This window comes from Apis florea, unplaced genomic scaffold (genome assembly GCF_048593485.1).
Source record: "Apis florea isolate Af1SG1 unplaced genomic scaffold, ASM4859348v1 contig_3203_pilon, whole genome shotgun sequence".
In the NCBI taxonomy this organism is placed as follows: domain Eukaryota; kingdom Metazoa; phylum Arthropoda; class Insecta; order Hymenoptera; family Apidae; genus Apis; species Apis florea.
Window position 1 is genome coordinate 8,097,930 of NW_028256723.1, and position 21,289 is coordinate 8,119,218.

At 22.7% G+C, this 21,289-nt stretch overlaps 6 protein-coding genes across 7 annotated transcripts; 2 read left to right on the plus strand and 4 right to left on the minus strand.

Moving 5' to 3' along the window:
• Nucleotides 1-1,977: 1,977 nt before the first annotated feature.
• Burs (Cuticle-tanning hormone bursicon) lies at nt 1,978-3,790 on the minus strand. Its single transcript, XM_031915666.2, has 4 exons — nt 3,713-3,790; nt 3,416-3,582; nt 2,639-2,764; nt 1,978-2,266 (listed from the first exon to the last, which is right to left on the minus strand). The coding sequence occupies exons 1-4, from the start codon at nt 3,729-3,731 to the stop codon at nt 2,117-2,119; spliced, it is 462 nt and encodes a 153-aa protein (XP_031771526.1). The 5' UTR covers nt 3,732-3,790; the 3' UTR covers nt 1,978-2,116.
• On the plus strand, nt 2,454-16,879 carry LOC100864114 (zinc finger CCCH domain-containing protein 10). Of its 2 annotated transcripts, XM_086910970.1 has the most exons (6): nt 2,454-2,776; nt 3,422-3,589; nt 14,078-14,681; nt 14,833-15,118; nt 15,194-15,374; nt 15,453-16,879. In XM_086910970.1, exons 3-6 carry the CDS (start codon nt 14,152-14,154, stop codon nt 15,662-15,664), a joined length of 1,209 nt encoding a protein of 402 aa, XP_086767096.1. In that variant the 5' UTR covers nt 2,454-2,776; nt 3,422-3,589; nt 14,078-14,151; the 3' UTR covers nt 15,665-16,879. The 2 variants fall into 2 exon arrangements, with proteins under 2 accessions (XP_086767096.1, XP_012340271.2); XM_012484817.3 differs by having other exon boundaries at nt 15,194-16,879.
• Nucleotides 5,056-5,735, minus strand: Pburs (bursicon subunit partner of burs). The gene is made up of 3 exons (XM_012484820.3): nt 5,594-5,735; nt 5,389-5,513; nt 5,056-5,315 (listed from the first exon to the last, which is right to left on the minus strand). The coding sequence occupies exons 1-3, from the start codon at nt 5,733-5,735 to the stop codon at nt 5,145-5,147; spliced, it is 438 nt and encodes a 145-aa protein (XP_012340274.1). The 3' UTR covers nt 5,056-5,144.
• On the minus strand, nt 6,128-7,357 carry LOC105735057 (G patch domain-containing protein 11). Its single transcript, XM_012484819.3, has 2 exons — nt 6,840-7,357; nt 6,128-6,694 (listed from the first exon to the last, which is right to left on the minus strand). Exons 1-2 carry the CDS (start codon nt 7,060-7,062, stop codon nt 6,183-6,185), a joined length of 735 nt encoding a protein of 244 aa, XP_012340273.1. The 5' UTR covers nt 7,063-7,357; the 3' UTR covers nt 6,128-6,182.
• Nucleotides 8,356-11,959, plus strand: Slmap (Sarcolemma associated protein). Its single transcript, XM_012484815.3, has one exon. The coding sequence runs from the start codon at nt 9,014-9,016 to the stop codon at nt 11,399-11,401; it is 2,388 nt and encodes a 795-aa protein (XP_012340269.2). The 5' UTR covers nt 8,356-9,013; the 3' UTR covers nt 11,402-11,959.
• A 2,200-nt stretch (nt 16,880-19,079) lies between the features above and the next one.
• On the minus strand, nt 19,080-21,229 carry Dpck (Dephospho-CoA kinase). Its single transcript, XM_086910974.1, has 3 exons — nt 20,575-21,229; nt 20,137-20,428; nt 19,080-20,018 (listed from the first exon to the last, which is right to left on the minus strand). The coding sequence occupies exons 1-3, from the start codon at nt 20,684-20,686 to the stop codon at nt 19,715-19,717; spliced, it is 708 nt and encodes a 235-aa protein (XP_086767100.1). The 5' UTR covers nt 20,687-21,229; the 3' UTR covers nt 19,080-19,714.
• Between the last annotated feature and the right edge of the window lie 60 nt (nt 21,230-21,289).

Sequence of the window (21,289 nt, forward strand, 5' to 3'; positions counted from 1 at the left end):
ATTTTTTGTCTAATGTTTTTCATATCAAACATATTTTTATTTATAAATTATAATTATTAATTAATACCAAGATATTCAGATTTGTTACTCGGTTATTAGCAAAGTTTGCCATTTATATTTTTTATGGACTTTCTGCTTTGTTGAAGAAATAAAAAAATACCATGTATATTGTATTTGACTCGCATGAACACATGTACGTTTAAACTTGTGTTTGTACATTTTCCATGTATATACACATGGGAACATACAGTGCTACAAAATTATAATTATATCTTTGCTTATAATAGAAAGTCTATACTTCGTCTTTAAATTTTTATATGATATATGTATCCTTCATCGTGATTTCTTGATATTATGATTATATGTTTATTTTCTTCATTGTATCTTATCATCATAGTATATAATTTACTTGCATTCCAAATGCATATATTATGTTTGATAATCCAAAATTAATTACAGGATGTTTAAAAAATCCTTTTATTACATTTTTATCAATTATGTAATAGAAAGTTTTAAAATATGAAAAGCTACATATTTTTTTTAATAAAATGAAAAGAAAAAGAAAACTAGAAAGAAAATAGAAAGGATGAGAATGAAGAAAAAACTAGATCATCGTTATTCCTTTTTTCACACTGTAAAAATGAGATATACTGAAAAGTGTGAATGAGTTAAGGATTAGTGATTTAAATTTGTCTCCTTGAAAGATTCCATTCTACTCCAACAGTAGAATGTTTCATTCGATGGGATAAAACATGAAATGCACTTGAGACGCAGTAAATAAAATTAAAATAATTTATACATAATTAAAGAAAACGTTGTTGGAAACATGTCGATAAATGAATTACAAGAAAAAAATTATCGCTGTAAATATTTAATAAGTAAATATTGTAAGAAAATCGATTAGATTGCAAAAATAGAGAAAAAAAGACAGCATTGTTATTATGCTGCTTGGAAATGTTGCACGTGCATGCGACGCATCGTGTCGATAATTCACGTATGAACACGCACGTATATCGCAATTTATACATATATTTGCGTGTGCTTACGTTTATATTAATATACATATACAGAATATAAATAAAATATCACTAAAAATTCCAAAACACAATACATAAATACATACACTTCTATGATAAATCATATCTATACAAAAAAAAAAAAAAAAAAAAAATAAAAAAGAACTCCATGTCAAACTGTTGTTGATTATTTTCTCGAATATATGCCTGTCGATCATACGCCGAAGGAAATCGTTAATTAAATCAGTAATTTATATTACTGATTTAAAAACATGATATACAAATTACATACATACACTTCTATGATAAATCATATCTATGCGAAAAAAAAAAAATAAAAAAGAACTCCATGTCAAACTGTTGTTGATTATTTTCTTGAATATATGCCTGTCGATCACAACGCCGAAGAAGTCATTAATTAAATCAGTACTTTATATATTTTTTGTAACAATTCATATACAATATTGTTTCTAATCTTAAATAAAATACGTGTAATACTGAACGAATTATATAAATATATAAATCTTATTGAAATTTCAACGTTAATATCTGATGCATTTGAAATTAAAAAGATGTAGATATATATCTACATATATATATTGTATACTTGACAGAATAATTTACCATTTAACATTAAGATGCAATAATTATAATCATACTGTAACGTATTACATAAATACGCATTTTTAAAAACATTAACGTGTAATATCCTATATTGTATATTTATTACAATGTAGTTATTTTATATGTATGTAATATAATTGAAATTATTTATAACAAAATAATAAGGCTTCTGATGTACATCCACCAAAACGTTAATTAATTTTTACAATTAAATTTTTCATTTTTTTTTTTTTAACTAAAAAATACTAAGATGACATAAATAATACATGACTTTCAAAAGATTTCTAACTATACAAATTATTTAATAGAAATAAAATTGATATTTTTAAATATTTAATTATTTTTATATTGTTTTATATTTTTATTTTATCTATATTTTTATGTTTCATGCATACAATAAAATATTTCTTATTTTTAACATTTTTCTTCATTTGTTATAATAATATATAATTGTTATGATACGAAGTTAGATGAAATTATTGCAAATCGGAAGATCGTCTGAAGTGTGCTGATGTCGTAAACGGACCTTCGTCGGCAAATCCAGCGATCTCTTGTGGGATAATAGCATATTCTTCTACGCTTGTGCACGGTCTACACATACATTCTAAAGGTGCTTTGGTAATTACCTGTTAAAGAATAATTAATCATAAATTCATGATATACTATACATAAATATATAAATTTAAATCATTTTATATAAAAATATTTTCATTTGATTTCTTATCGTTTGTTATAAAATATAGAAATAAATATAATTTTATATTTATTAATTATTCTTATAAAATAATTTAATTCAAATCACGCGCGATATTCATTTTCTGATGTGCTTCCCACTGGTCGGTTAGATGAAAACAATATGGCTGCGGGAAACTCGTGGTGTCAAAAGTTTTGTTCTTGATTTTATGGTTCAAGTGATTAATTGACCGACGTCTTATTAGTTTTTAATATTTGTTCAAAATGTTTCAAATTTTATGATTAATTCAGAGCAATAATTTAACCTTTCGGAATTTTTTTTCGCCTGGTTTGGCTCTCGGACAAAATAGTGATACACTGGCCTCTCTTTCGCCGCTTTCTTGACAACACATGCAGCTTCTTTCCATTTGCCAAATTTTTGATCCAGACACCTGTAGAAACAGGTATGAATAAATAGACATTTATGTGTATATATATATATATATATGTATATATATATATAAATTTGAAAATTTTCTTTGAAATACATATTTAATTTTTTTAATGTTGCATAAAATACAATGGCATCCAACAATTATAAGTATATAAAACTGATGCCTATATGTTTATATAAATTCTAAATAATGAGTAATGGAAAATGTTTAGAATTTTTATACATATTTAATTAATAGAAAATAATGGAAAATATAATAAATCTTACATTTTATTATTCAAAATTATATAATTACATAAAGAATTGAAATATTATAAAAATAATGGGAGAAAAATTTTAATCTTAAATATTTAAATAAATTTAAATTATTTTAATATTAAAATTAACTAATATTAAGTGACATATTAAGTAACATAAATTTATATATATAAGATTTATAAAAAAATATTAGTATAAATAACATTTTTATATTGTTTTGAATAATAGTTAATTGAATAAAGATACTTTAAATATGACTGTTATTTTTGTTAACTAGTGCAAAAAAAATTATACAAAAATTCATAAATTTATTTGTATAAAAATAAGATATAATATTAATAAAATGGAACATATTTGTAAATATATTTATATATTTATTCATACATATTACCTGCAGGTAACTGCTGCAACGTCCTCTACATGCATAACTGGGAATTGGTTTTGGAACACATCCAGGATATTGTAAAAAGTGGATAACTGGAGTTGCTTGACATTCATCAACACCTATAATTGCTTTCGCTGTTTCATTTAGCAAGCATATTAATACACTGGCACCTACTACATAGTAAGTAATAGAATTATATAAAATTACATTTTTATTTAATTTATAGTTAAAAAATCAAATTATTTCATTTTTTTACTTAAAATTTTTTTTGATTTTAAATATGAGTATTAATTTTCTATTTACCAATATGATAGAGTAACATAGTGTTAGTAATAATAGGATACTTTTGCTCCTAGATCTAATACTTAACTGTGCTTAAAGATTGTGCGCTCTATCCTTTTATACTCTGTGGGTAAGCATGTTACTCCCCTTCTATGATTGTGTTATGTTAATAACACAAATAAAAGGATCAAGTATATAGAAATGCTATTAAAGAATAAGTGTTCTTCTAAATACTGATTATCCCATATTTATTTTCATGAGAAAACATTTTCATTAAATATTTTTACATTTTTTATAAAAAATTATTGTGATAAAATTGATTATTATGAAAGCTATTACATATAAATTGATTAAAATTAAAGTTTATAAACTAAAAATTGAAATTTAATTTTCTATATTATTTTTATTATGTTTTATTATATATATTTATATTATATATTATATATATTTTTTAATATAATAACTTTATATATTGATTGTATATGATTTTCTGAATATAATTCTAACATATATATAAAAATCATATTTTAAAATACAATAATATTATAATATTAAAATAATTAAGATATCTAAATCATAAAAAATTTTATTTATTAGAAATATTATAATTATGTAGAAAAAGTTCTATTAAACATTTTTTTTCAAATCAACTGTTTAGGTAACATTACAAATGATTTTTTTATTGGAATATTATAGACTTTCAAGAATAATTTATATATTTAATTAAAATTAAATTAAATTGATATAAGAACAATGACTGTCATATAACTATAATATTTTAATCTAAATAGTGAAAGAATTATATTTTATTATATATCTAATTATATAAAGTCTATCTAAAGTCTTATCTAAAAAATAGTATTATTACTACTTTTTATATTTTTATTTTCTTTAAATATTTTTTTTAAATAATTTCAATAATAAAAAAATTAATAAATTTCATTTATTATTTTATATTAATCATATTAATAATTATATATATTCTTTAATTTGTTTTTTAATAATATTATTATTAATAACCAATATTATTATTATAAACAATAATATTATTTAAATATATATTATATAATATGTTATATATTATATGCATTATATATCTCAATTTTTAAAAAAAAATTAAAATTTCCAAATGAATAATTATAAAATTATATAATAAATAAAAATAAAGTATTGAATATAATATTCAATCAGTTTTTAGTATATAACTTATTAAATTATAAAATAATTCATTTTAAATAATATTATAATATTTAAATTTATTTAATTTTAAAAATAAATTTAATATTTAATAAATTGTATTTTTATATTATTTAATATTATTTATAAATATAAGGAGATTAAGGGAAAGTAAATTATTTTATATGTATTCTGTATATTCATTTTTATTTTGAACTATATAATTTTTATTACATAATTTATAAATGATAATTTTATTATCACTTTTATAATTTATTTATTGTGATATATCACCACATTTAATACATTTACATTCTACTGGTTCACGTATCTTGATTTCCATTACTCCATTTTCTTCATTTATTAATTTTATACCATCTGCATCATAACAATGATGTAGTGTAATATGTCTTTCTTTTAAATAACTTTCACGACAGCAATAACATTCCTATTAAAAAAAATAAGAATTTTTTTATTGCTTTTATAGAAGTATTTTTTGTATTTTATCTTAACATTTTCACCTTTGAAAATCCTGTTGTACTTGCTACACTTGGTTGTACCTGTGAATTACAAAATCCTTCACATTTTGTAACAGATATATCTCCACTACATGTTCTTTTCAACCGACCTATTTCATCATATTCATCTAAAATAAATAAAAAATGTTTTATTTTCTTTATACTTATTTATATATTGATTTAATGAAATTAAGAAAAAAAATAATACCTTTTGTAATATGTACTTCTGATTGTAATGTTTCACAACTCTCATCATCTGTTACTTGAGCAACTGTTTCATTAGTATATATGAATACAATTAATATCAAAAAAATTGAATATATAAACATAATACTGAAGTTTTCTTTCATTGATATTTTATTGATGTTTTACAGATTCTGTTTTTAATATAGCAAAGGTATGCTTAGAGATTCTAAGTGAAATGAAAGAACAGAAAATCAAACAGATGCTTTTATAGGTAGCTTTCCCTCCAACATGTTGTTACTTGGGGGTGCTGAACTCCTGCTAAGACATAATAGCATATCTGAAGCAGGATTAGTTTCCCTTACATTGCACACTATTAGATTTTTTTCTAATATAGAGATTGTTCTTTTTTAGTATTTTGCATTATGACTCTAATGGCCTTTTTATGTTTCCACTCTCTGGGTGATCATACTAAAGAAGCATTATTAATATTTAGATCTTAAATCTTTTATATTTTACTATGTGATTGAAATATAGGTGTAAGTAAAAACATATTAACAAAATTTTAATTTATTTTTATTTATGCACATTTAATTAAATTAAAAACATCCCATTTAATGATCATTTCTTTCATTTCCTGGACAATTATCTGCTAAATCTTTTTCATCTAGAAATGCTACTCCACACCAAATACAATAAAAATATTTTTCTCTTAAATATTTTGTTAAAATTTCAAGTTTTTCGTTAACAGAGAAGAAATCATCATCTTTTTCACTATCGCTATTTTCATCATCTTGAGGCAACCAAAACCATATTTCTTTAGGTTTTATTATTTCTTGTTGCATATCTAATTTTTGACAAATTTTTTGACTTTTATATAAATCTGTTTTTAATAATTGTTCTTTCCTTTTTTGTGCAATTCTATCTCGAAAATCTTTCATACTCTTATTATCTAATTTATCATTTAATGTATTATTTTTATTTTTTTTTCCTTTTCTTTCATTTTGTTTTCCTAAACCTTGCCTATCTAATTTAATGTCAAGGTTAATTGGTTCAGTTCTTCCTGATTCTGTTTTACCTATACCATGACCAGGTTTATATCCCATTTTCATAATCATTTCATAACCTAAAAACAAACAAAATTGTATAAATGATAGTTATAAAATTATAAAAATTATAAAAATATTTTAATAATATTATATGATATAATATTATATATGATATATATATATATATATATAAAATTTTTATTAAAAGATAAAAAAACAAACCTTTATTAGAACTTGTAATTGCAGAAGATAAACCTGCTTCTCTATTTTCTTCTTCAATATGTTTTAAAGAATGTTTTTCATCTAATTTTGCTTCAATTTGTTTTTTTTTTTTTAAAAGTTCAAATTTTCTTTTATCTGCATGTCTATATATGAGACTAGATGAAGTAGGTTTTTCACTTCCTTGTAAAAATTTATCTGACATATAATCTTCTGCATCTGACATTTTTATTTATTTTTTTATTTTGAATTATTATTTCTTGGTTATTTATATGAAACACTAATTCTTATAAAATTCCATTTATTATTGAAATATAATTCGTTGCATTTTTTTATTTCATATATTAATTATAAAAGAAAAAAAAATGAATTTACACAATAAAAAATTAGTTATTAAAATTTAAATAATATTTATATATTATTTATATATGAAAAATTTTTTTAAATTATGAAGTTTACTATGTATTATTTACTAGGTTATGTTCGCAATGTTGCCATATACAATAAACCATTCAAAAAACATTGGCCTTTGTATGTTCACATAAGAATACTTGAAGTATATATGCTCAAAAATATTATCTTTATTTAAATTATTGATTTTTCAGAAATCTCTATTCAATTATTTTCAAAGATTTGCAACAAAATTTTTAAATCCCAAATTTATTTCTTATAAATTGTATGCAGATATAATATTATATAATATTTAATCATAAAAATGTGCATTAAAATTTTATAAATAAAATAATAAATGATTCATACAAAAAAAAAATAAATAAAAAAAATAATTTAATAATTTATCATAATTTAATTATTTAATTTTTGAAACTAAAATTTTTTGACATATTGATATATATATATATATATAATTTAATAATATTTTGAAATTCTAATTATTATTTTTAAATCTCAAATAAATTAAATTATAGTATAAAAAAATAAAGTATAATATAAATCATAAAAACTAAAATGTACAGTATTTTACGTTTAATAAAATATTCTATGAAATATTTTATGTTTTAAAAACAAATTTGTAACATTTTTTATTCTTTTATTCTATATATTTTGCAAAAAAAATATAAATATATTTTTTAATAAAAAGTCGAAATCAATATTATATATCTTAATTTTTAGTTTTGTATTTATAATTTTGATTGATATTTCAATATTATTATTAAATTTTACAACAAATTTAACAAATTCTTTATTGCTAAATATAAATAAGGAAAATCAAATATACAAATCTTTTAATAATTAGTATAATTATAGCGCTTTGTTTTATTATTTCAAAATATATACTAATATTATAACTTTTATTTCTATCATATTTTTTAATGGTTATAAATATCTTTTTAAACCCTCTTAATAAACCCTGTTAATAGTTGTTTGCAATATAGCACGCCCAAGAATTTACTACTTTGAATTTGCTACACCGTTGTAATCGTATAGATGACTATACTGCCGTCGGTCGATAAACAGCGAAACGCGGAATTGAAAAGTACTAAGTTAAAGGAACGTGGACCGTTTGTATCTCAATACAGTAATGCAGTAGTTCGAGAACAATATTTTTGGTCTTTACCTAGTTGATCACAACATTACTCGATTCATTATGTTCGAGTATTGTTGATTACGTATTGTGTGTTTCACACTTTTCTAATGAACTTCCTTGAATATACCGTCGAAGACTTCAAAGTGCAAGGGAATTGGTACGAAGGACGAAAGTGTGAAAGCGTACGCTCACCGCTACTTACGCGAAGAAACATATCTTTTGACTATTTTCAATACACTTAGAAGATTTGATCTGATTATATTTTGATGAAACATTCGTTGAAATAATCAAGCAATTAAGAAATATTCTAGACTTGACTAATTGACAAGTACAGTAACCATAACGTTTGTACTAGAAATTTTATGATAAATAGAAAAGAAATACCACAAGGTCGTTGAAATAGTAATAGAATCTTTTTTGCTGTAGAGACATTTGAATACGTATGTCGGGTGTGAATAGTGGCTTTTGTGACAAATCAAAACGACAGTAAAAATATTCAATGATATTAAAACGTGTGATTTTCAATTTTCAAACTTATTATTCTTCATTATGTGTTTGTAATTAATTTTTCTTTATACGTGTTTTGTACTGTTCTTGGAAAGATTTGTTGTTTTTGAATTTTACATCGGCTATGGTTGTAGCCAGTGGTGAGTGGGTACAAAATGCCAGTTTTCCTGCCAGTCAGAATTCCAACCTGAAAATAAATTCTGTGCAAAATAACAAAATGACAGCAAAGGGAGTCTTAATTTGTCGTGATAATTCTCATCCTTTTGAAGAGCGTACATTAATATTGGACCAACCTGTTAAAATTGGCCGTTCTGTAGCGAGAGCTAGAGCTACTCCAAATAATGCAATTTTTGATTGTAAAGTATTATCGAGAAATCATGCATTATTATGGTATTCAGGTGGAAAGTTTTTTTTACAAGACACACGTAGTAGTAATGGAACATTTGTTAATAATCAAAGACTCAGTGCAGCTAGTTTAGAATCAGCACCAAAAGAAGTATGTTCAGGTGACATAGTGCAATTTGGAGTAGATGTAATAGAAAGTACAAAAAAAGTTAGGCATGGATGTATAGTTGCAACATTAAAATTATATTTACCAGATGGAAAAGAAGCTAAAGCTAGTCATAGCACAGCTGTTACATCACCATTTAATAATGTTTCTTTGGAAGATGTGTATAAATTAAACCAAGTTATGCAAGAAGCTTCAAGACGTGAGAAAGCACTTTATTCTAAGTTAGCATATCTTCAACAACTTGTAGCAAATACTCGAAAAGCTGCCAATCAATCTTGGAAAGCATTAATAACAGAAGACCGGTTATTATCTTGGGTGGAAAGTATGGAAAATCAATTGGCAGTTTATTCTAAAAATTACACAGAGGATAAAATTAGAAATGAATTAGTAGCACTTCAAGAAGAAAAGATACAATACCAAAATGCAGCAAAAGAAGCATTACAAAAAGTATTACAAGAGAAATTAGAAGTGACTCAGAGATTAGTTCAATTAGAAGGACGTTTAAATGAAACAGAAGAAGAATGTCAAAGTCTTCATAATGTAGCAAAATATACGCAAACAGAGCTTCAAGAATTATGTAGTAAATATACTGAAGCACAAAAAAAATTACAAGAAACTACAAATAAATTAAAAGAAAGTGAAGAAAAAATAAAAGATATAGTACAAAATACAGAACAAGAAAAGCAAGAACTTTTAAAGAGACTTGAAGATCAATCTAGAATTGAAAAAAATTTGCAGGCAAGATTACGTGATTCTCGGTTAGATTCTGTTAATATTTATAAGCAGATCACTGCCCTCAGAAATTATATGCAAATTCTGCAGGATATGAATTCAAAGTTAGTAACAAGTGATATTATAGATTTAAAGGATGAAGAAAATCCTATTGAGGCTATCAATATTATTCTTAACAAATTAAATTCCATTCATGTTGACAATGTAGATATTGATGCAGAGACTAATTTTTATTCTTTGAAAGATGAACATGATAATCAAATTAATTCACAAGATATTGATTCAAATCAATTGAAAAATTCTGATGATTCTTTTTCAAAAGAACAGATGGATGATTCATTGGCTAATAATGACAATTCAACAGAATATATTTTACCCCCACCTTCTCGAAAAACTTTAGTTAATGGGAATGTAAATATAGATAATACAGATACAAATTCAGAACCTGATGCTAATTCAGATGTAACTGATGATGCATGTAGCATTACCAATTTTGATACAAGTGAAATATCTGTTTTTGAAATTCAAAAAGAAGAACCTTTATATGCAAGAGAAGAATTTTTTGTACCATACAAAATGGAAGTTAGATTTATATGTGAAGAAAATAGTAAACAATTAGAAACTTCTAATTTTTCTCAATCTGTTCAAAAAATAAAGGAAAATGAAGAAACAGAAATTAATATTGACAGCACAAATAATATTAAAATTGTTTCAAATGAGCCTTTTATAGAAATTAATCAACTGGAAAAGAAGGATGAAACAGATAAAGATAGCAATGAATTAGATGAACAATATGAAGAACATTTAGAAGGAGATTATGTTAAAACCTTAAAGCCATTATCCAAGAATGATACTATAGAGCATGGTATACATACAAGAGAATATATGTTGCAAACTTTGATAGGTTCTTTAGACTCATTAACAATCGAAGATAATTTAGAATCACAACAAATCATTAAGAAAGAATTAGAAAGTCTCAAGGATTGGTTAATTTGTGAACCTCATGAAGAAATTGTAGAAAAACTGAAAGAAATATATTATCGTGCCAAGAATGAAGCTCAAAGAATTGAAGAACTCCATGAAGAATTAGTTATTTTAAAGGAAAAATACAATGCGTTTACTGAAGAAAAGGCAGAACTCTCAAAAAAATATACAACTCTTAAAGCACAATGTGGTGACTTGTTAAATACGACTTACACTGTACCAATACATTATGTAGCACCTATTGCAATTATGTTAATATGGATGTTGCTTGAAAAGATATTTTAATGTTTTCTTTTTGTTTTTTGTATATAATTTTTACAATTGATTAATATAAAATTTTCTTTTTTTGCTTTTTTTTTTTTTAATTAAGTTGTTATAAATATTCAAATGATCAAAATATAATAAACTGGATGGTGTATAATTTCAACAAAAAAATTTGAACATTTTTATACCAATGAAAATATTAAAAATTGTATATATTTTTCTGATATTTGTTATTAAAACACCAATCTCAGAAGATGTTCTAATAAATTATAAAGCAAAGGTATACCGTGTTACCATTTAAAAAAAAGAACCAAAATCAAATTAAGCAGAGAATTGTAGCAATAAATATGTATATAGAAAAAGATTTTAGGCTAGGAGGAATGTTTAGAAAAATATAGACAATACCATGTAAAATGTTCAATATGCTGCCAATCTCATATCTTCTTGAATAAAATGGTATTAATCTCGATTTAAAAATATAATACACAATTTACGTCATTATTTTTTGCAATCAATTTAAGCACTGCACCTAACAATTGTATTATTATATAAATTATAAATAACGTTTATATGCAAAAACCGATTTTTATAAATGCCCGATATATCCTACGTCTTAATAATCTTCCCTTAATATTTCTCCTAGAATTAATCTTGAATCTGTGCTAAATTAAAATACTCGATATTTATTTTAAATGATTCAGAGATGTGTTCAAAGCGTAAATCATTATTTAGTTCGATTTTTTCAACATTTTTTAATATTAAAAATTTGTATAAGAAGAATAATAATTATAAGCTGAAAGAAATCGAATTTATTCATTCTTTACGATCAATAATCATATTATGTATATTTTAATTAATAACATAAATTAATGTTGATTTAAAGAAATTATTTAATCTTAAATATTAGTCAATTTTAAGTTGTAATTTTTTCTCTCTTTCTTTTTTATTTTAACTAATGTAATTGTTTCCTGTACATACTTAAAAATCATTTATTAATGTATAATGTTTAGCATGATTTAATACAAAGCTTTGATTAATAATTATTTTTCATAGTGCTATTTTTTTTGTATATGCGCTTGTCTTCCTTTTTTCTTTTATTATTATTATTATTATTATTATTATTATTATTATTATTATTATTATTATTATTATTATTATTATTATTATGCTCTCTTATTTATTTTAATTTCTTTTTTTTTTCTGATAGAATGACAATAGAAGCATATCAACTTGAACGACCTAATAAATTTTAAGACAAAAAACAATACTTCAACGCGAAACTTTTAATATGGTTCTTATTAAATCAGTGTATTCAGCGAATTTTTAGATAATAATAATGGCCTAAGTGTCCGTTTCTAGTTTATAAAAACAGCAAAAAAAACATTATAATTATACTTTTATTTACTATTTATTTTGTTTTTTTTTTTTTTATACAAATTAACATTAGAATTTACTGTATTTTCTTAATTCATAATTACTGTGCCATTGTTCGATCTATTTTTGTCCTGTTAAACAATAAATATTGATCGATTGTATGTAAGCGAATGATAAATATATTCATTTTCCCAAAAAAGGAAAGAACCATTCTTTCTTGGCAGATTAAATGGATCTTATTTTTCTTGGTGAATTGAATATATATTTAAGATCGTGATGGTTTATATAAATAATAAGATAGTATTGTACATAATATTGTTGAACACTCTTACAATTCATGTAATAGCCGCTATATAAGAAAAAATAAAAAATTAACTTAACTGAAACTCTTTACTGTTATTTATTGGTAACCTTTATTGATTACGTTAATATCGATCAATTTATATCGATATGATATTGATGATTTTATTATTTTAAATAATTATACACATAATATTTCTGCAAAGATCAGAAAATTAATATAAATTTGTAAATACATTTATCATACTAATATTTATTAAAAATATGATTTAATATCATGGAGGATAAATATAATTGATATAAAAGATAATTATAACTCGAACACATTCTACCTTTAAATATTAAATATCAAATTATATATAAAGTTCATAAAATGCTTTTGTTATATAATTTTTTTTCTTGCATAACTATACATTATTAAAAATAGTATAGATATTAATATTATGGACATTATATACGAAGAATATATACGAATAATCGTAATAAATATTTTAATCTTACAATTTTTCATTGATATGTAATTATTATGAATATAATTGAACAATTAGTTTCCATTCATTTTGCAAGAGATTGAAAATTGTTTTTTATATAGAATATATATTGCATAAATGCAAAATTCTATGTAATAAGTGTTTGTATTTGATATTTTTAGAGATTTTCTTTTTCAATACATTTTGTTAATGTATTACTCAACGCAAAAAAAAAAAAAAAGAAAAAAAAAATGTAAGTCAAATATAATTCAGAATAAAATAAGAAATTAAGAACATTCAAATCATGTATGTTTATCGATTACAACAATAAATCTTGTATTTCTAAATGTCTTTATGACAAATAATTATGAAAAGCTTTATTTTCGTATGAAATAAATCAATGAATTATTAAATATATAAGTTTCAATGTTCAACGATATGTAGTTTAGTATTTTTAGTTTGCTCTACAAATTTTATCTTTATACAAATTAAATTAATTTATTTATTGATATTTATTATATTTATATTATAACAAACTATTTTATAATTACAGCATATACATATAGTGTGTGACTAATAACGATCGACTAAGAATTCCTTACGAGGTATGAGCGCAATGTATCATCGATGAAGAAGCTGAAAAAAAAATTGGATAGCGCGAGAGGTGGGCAAGCGAGCAAGACAGCAAGCGCCACAAATACAAGCGGAGATGCATCACCTACCCGTGTGTGTAGAGATTTCCTGCGAAACGTGTGCCACAGGGGTAAACGTTGCAAGTATTTACACGAACGTTCCGAGGACGATCCTATAGATGAATATACGTTCTGTCATGACTTTCAAAATGGTATGTGTAATTGGCCTGGATGTAAATTTCTTCATTGTACGGAAAGTGAGGAGAAGAGATTCCGAGCAACAGGGGAATTACCTGCTCATATCTTGAGTAGGCTCAAGAATAATAATGAGAAATCTGAATATCCCATGTGCAAAGATTTTATCAAGGGTAGCTGTCAAAGAACAAATTGTAAATTCAGACATTGGAAGAATGAAGAACCACAGCATAATTTGATTGCTACTTCCCATCATAATGTATCTAGACCACAACATAATTTCAATGGCACTAGCAATGATGAAAATCGAAGATACGAGGAGGATAGAAAGTAAGTTTGTTCAATGTTTTTTTTTTTTTATTCAATTTTAAAAGAATACGATTTTTTTAAAAATATTTAGTATACTTTGTAAAATTTTAAACATAAATATTTTTGAAATATATATATCTTTAATAATATATCTATATATCTTTATATTTAGTTTCCACTGGCAAATGGAAGATCAACATAATTTAGTTACGAACAATGGTTACAATACACCTTCACATCCACCTGATTATATAGGACCTCCTGAACCAAAGAGACGAATAGTTTCTGGTGAAACTGTTGTTCATTTTGAAACTTCACAACTTGTAGGTCAACATACTGCACAACCAGTTACACCAGGATACTATTATCCAGTAATACCACGTAATGAAGCTAGAGCAATTGTTTTAGAAGATGAAAATGCTTTATTAAGAAAAAAAATAGAAGAATTGAAAAAACAAGTTAGTATAATTTTATTATTATAATTTTTTTCACATTCTATGCATATGATAATTTTATATATTTTATTTTTTAAGGTTAGTGATTTAACAGCAACTAATGAATTTCTTTTGGATCAAAATGCTCAGTTAAGAATGTCAGGGAAACGGACTGCAAATGTAACGGCTGTTACAGTTCCTGCAGTTACTATTACAAACACTGTTCCACCATCACAAGCTCCAACACCTCAACAAATGGTTAATGCAGCAGTAGCTGCTGGTACCTTACGTACAGTTACTGCAAGTGTTGCGACCGTTCCTGTAAGTATAGCTACAGTTGCACCTGTTTCTATTGCAGCAGTTTCAATGGCACCAGTATCAATTCCGCCTCCCATCGTTACAATGGCTCAACAAACTATTACGATGAGCGGTTCAGGTCCACAAGCAACTAATCAACAGCCACCTAATACACAACAACCAGCTAGCTTACCTCTTTCAATATCTGGTGCTACTGCACCATTGGTTTCGTATCCTATTATGACTCAAGAACTTAGGCCGGTATTGCAGTAAATACACTATAAACAAAAAATGAACATCAAATAATACCTCAAACATTTGAAGAATCAAGAATGCTGTCTTCTGCATTCAGTCTTTCAAAATGATATTGTATTTCTACTATTTTTTCGAATATAAATTATGAATGAAAAAAAATATCTTCAGACGATCAAAAATTTTAAAGAAATAAATTGTTGAAAATATATTAATAAAAAAAAGATGCGACATCCTCAATATTTATGTAGAAACTCATAGAAATTATGTACAGGATAAACAAACATAATGATCATGACTGTTTTTTAGCAGTATGGCTTAAATAACACGCCCTTATTATAATTCCTTAAGTCTAGTATTTTCGTTCCTTTCAATAGTTTACCCTATAAAAGGTGTTGACTACATTAATATGTTAATATGCAAGAATAAATGTCCAAAGTGTGTATAGATTTAGATTAATAAGAATACTGATCTAAAACCATGTTGAATGGTTGAGAATGATATTCTCTTATTCTTTTTTTGATATTGTAATATCATAAAAATACAAATAATTTTGTAGGTAATTTTTTGTATCATTAAAAAAATAATCAGATACAAGTAAAAAAAAAATGTAAATTAAAGAAAATATAGATAAGAAATGACTTGTTTAGGCTAATATGTTAAAATAAGTACAAAACTAGGATGAAACATGTAAATGAATTATATTAAAAGTTCAAACTTAAGGTTGCTGTTTTCTAATGGTAAATCTTACATATTCTGTATGCAATGCTGTAAATAATATTTTGTTGCTTCCTCATTTTCTCAGAAAAAATTTTTATACTTCCATCTCTTTAACAAATAAGTTAACTATTCTTATAAAATAGTGATATTTTAATAAATTAAGTACTTACTTATTGTGGTTTTTTGTGTTTTTACAATTTTATTTAAGTAAATAGCTTTGCATTCAGGTGATGGAAAGTAAAGACTATGGTTTTAAGCCGAATGTAAAAATCAGATACACAGATATATAATGTGCATCCCATAAACCAAATAAACATATGTACATGTTTTCAAGTTATATTATCAGTCATGGATTGATATATGTGTAAATATATTTTGCGTAATTAGTATAAGAAATTGAGCAATAAGTACATACTCTTGTATTTTATATATGCATACAAATGTATAATCTTTTATGTATCATTTTATGTTAACAAGCATCTTATTAAAATGATAAATATTTAAATTCTTCAAAAATAGCATTCATACTATATTTTTTATTAAAAATTTGATGCGTATATATAATAAGACTTTTTTTTATTTAATATTTAATTTTATTTAAAAAATTTTTAAAGACAATAATATGTAATATATTTAAAATAGCTTTTTGTATAATTTATCACATTTAAATTTTTATTTTCATTTTAATTTCCTATTTTAAAATATTTGTTACCAAACCAAAAAAATAACTTTAAACAATAATTAAAGAAGAAATATTGATATTGATATGATATTAATTGATAGCAAATATGAGTGGAAATTAAGTATTGATTATCGTAGTTTATAATATTGTCTATTTGATTAGTTGGTGAATATGTCAATAGAATCTCCATAATAAGATGTTATTACAATATTTTTACTCTTATAAAAATAATATTTTTAATTTTTAAATAAACTGTGAGATACAGGAGTTTCATTTAAATAATTTCTAATTACATTATTTTAACAATTAAAATATTTAAATGTAATTTATTTTGTTAATACATTGATAAATTTTGTTTGATTTATTTAACATAAATCTAGAATTAAATAAAAGATCTTAAATATAGATATACAAATTACTTATATTGAATTTTATAATTATCATTATGACATTTTTTATATTAATATTTTACATTTTTTGTACATAAATAATTAAATCTCGGAATAAATATATCTTGTTATAAATTAAATTATTATTTATATAGAAAAATATTCATTTATAATTTATAAAATTTATATCTAAATATGTATTTTATAATTTGCTAATATGATATAATAAGATCTTTTAAATTTTTCCTATGAAAATAAGAAAATTTTATTAATTCATGTGGAGTTTTTTCTCAAGACCAAGTGAAATATGATTGACTTTCCATGATCAATCTTATAATAAAAATACGAAATTAATAAATGAATGTAAAAATTCTATCATAAGAATAGAAAATAAATATGTAATGAAAAATGTTTCAAAATACTATTACATAATTTCATAAATATCTTTTTTCACAATTATTCTATTGCTTTTGTATTTTTTTTGCCGTTGTAGAAAAGTTTTCATTATAACAACATTTTATAATATTAGATATTTAATATTAGATGCTGTATTTTCTATCATCTTTTTTATATCTCTTTTATTCGATGTTACACACGATTTAAAATAATAACTACATAGCAAAAAACTTCTTCTAAATCTTATTTTTTGTTTACAAAAATTATCGAAGAATTAAATTCATCATATTCACATGAATAGATTCATTAAATTACATTTCATATTGATATATATAAGTATATATATTAAAAATCCTTACTTCATATATATCTAAATACGCGTATAATAAATGAAATTGAAATTCGTGTTTTTTAATTTATACATGTTACATGTATATATTATTTTTATATTTCTTAATATAAAATAGATTATGTATATATAAATTATATATATATTTGTATTTTTATGTTAAGAGACAATAAAGATAATCAGATCGAAATCATTTGAGCACATGAATTTTGCACAGTAAGTATATAAATATAAAAAAGGAGAACAAATGGAAGAAAAATAGAAATAAGTTAAAAATTAAAAAATCAACGCCATCTCTAAAGTGTCATAAAAATGTTTTATTATATATATATAAAGATATTTTTATCTAAATATCTAATTTATAATTTTGTCACAAAAAAAAATAAAAAATTACTTCATTTGTGACAGTAAGAAATCATAGAAATTATATTCAATTCAATCACAAAAATTGAATATTAAATATATATATATATGTATATATATATATATATTAGATGAATTCATAATTGCTATTTAATTGCTATTAATAATAAATAAATGTACGAGTCTCTTGAGCAGAAAAATAAAATAATTAATATAAAACAAATATACATTGAGATCAAATAGGAAGATAAACATAGGATAAAAATTTATTGTCAGTATTTTGAATATTTATATCAAAAACATTTTTTTTAAAGTATTAAGAGATGCTGATGGTAAATTGTTATTTTATTTTATAAATTTATATTTATATTTGTTTCAATTGCGATATTTTAGAAATCTTTCATTCCAGCTAATTATTATCTTTAATTTTTATAATTATCTTTTTTTATTTAGCTGGTTTTTTTCTTTATTATTTATTCTTCTTTATACTCGTTTTTGGCGTATAATAAAGATACGGGACGTTAATTGAATACATCATTTTTCTTTCAAAAATACGTTTTAATCTTTAATATATAAAATAATAAAAATAGATATATTTTTGATTTTACAAAGTATTTTTAGAACAACAAATCTTGCAAAACAGGCCATAGCAATGAGATTTAAATTTCAAAAAGTAGAGAAAATTTTCGCGTATCAGTTCTTTTCTAATTATATTCTTCTGACTTTAAATTGTAAATTCAGACAAAAATTTGTATTGTTGGAAATTTCGATTTTATATTGGGAGAATATAAATTGAGATAGCATGTATTTATTATCTTTATCAGCCGTTTTGTTTAAGCAAAATTCAAAATGTTACAAATATTAATATAATTTAAATATCATTCAAAATTGAGATATTTTGGATTTTAACTATATAAAATGTGTATCATCATTGATTCAGAATTTGTCTATAATATATAATACATAACAATAACAATAATCATTACACCTTATTTTTTAAAAATATGTTTAGAATGATTATATATTTTGATTAATTATTTTATCAATATTTACAAGTAGATTAATTTTTTAATTTTTAAATTTGGTAAATATAATATTCAACCATTTGATATTGATTTGATATGATTGATAATTTGATATTTGTATCCACAAATATTTTTAAATAATATTTTTTATGCTATTGTTAGCAAAGATCGTAAAGTTCTATTTTTTAACCAATATACACCTGCTAATAAAATGGTACAACAAAATCCAACTAAGAATCGTAATTTCCAATGATATTTGGAAGCTTTTAAAACATTAATGATTCTAATAGATTGCTGTCTAGTATCATATTCACTACCAGAATTTTCAATAACAAAATTTGCCATTTCTGCTTTCTTTTCCAATGACATTTGTGCAGCAATTCTTAATTTTGCTTTAGCTTCTGTGAATCCTGTTCTTTCCATAAGCCGTTGTAATTGTAAATCTTCTTCACTAAAATTAAACATAGTTTATATATATATATATTATATATATAGTTTTTTTATATTTAATAACTTTTATTCATTAATTATATCTATATCTTTGTATAAATGAAGGCCATTTTTTTTACCAAGTTACAACAATTATTTTATGTAAGTAATTTAACATATGTCCTGTTTCAAAAAGTAATGGTAACTCCATGAGTATAAACTGATGACCTTGTAAAAAATATTTAAATGCTTGCCAATATATTTTCTTATATATATATGGATGTGTTATAGCATTTAATTTTTTTCTTTTTTCTATATCGTTAAATATTAAATCTCCAAGTTTTGCTCTATCAAGTTCATTTGTGTCTAAAAATATTTCCAAACCAAATTCTTTACGTATTTTATGCCAAGCTGGTTTTCCAGGTTCTACAACTAAATATAAAATATATAAATTTTTAAACAAATAAAAAATAAATGTATTAAAATAATCTTGTAAAATATCATAAATATATTAAAATAATCTTATAATAAAATATATTATAAATTTCTTAAATGATAAGTTTTGTTTTATTTCTAACCTTTTCGTGCAATTTGATCAGCATCAATGACAGGTATGCCGAATTCTTGAAAAACAGCAGCAACACTACTTTTTCCAGTAGCTATTCCACCTGTCAAACCTACTAAAAACATTTTTCTTTGATATTTATTTCTATACTTTAATATTTATTTTTTAATAATTAAATGAACATCGTTATTAGCATTGCATTGCAAAATTTGATCTTATTTAATATAAATTATATTATGACAGTTTTCACTAAAATTGAAAGTTTTTTTCTTTTGTATAATTTTAATATAATATATATATAAAATATATATGTATATATTTTATTGAAAGGCACATGAACCAATTAAAGATGGATAAAACGAACAGAATATGAATATATATAATTAATTATATGTTTAATTAGAATATATTGTTTCAGTTAATAGTATATTACTAAATTGAAACAATTAATTTATAAAAATAATTTTTTAAATTATTAATTTTTAAAATTAAAATTTTAAAATTATTAATTTGATCATTTGTATGAATTGTTATACTTTTAAATAACTTTTTTTTTAAATTATTGAAAATTTTAAATCTATATTAAAATTCGTAATTCGTAGGAACCTGAAACTAGTAACATTGTCTACAAAACAGAATACTGAAGTGAAAGTACAGAATCTGAACATTGTTGCCGGATTTTTCATTATGTTTTTTTAATATCTAAAATAGTGTGTTATTGTGTAAAA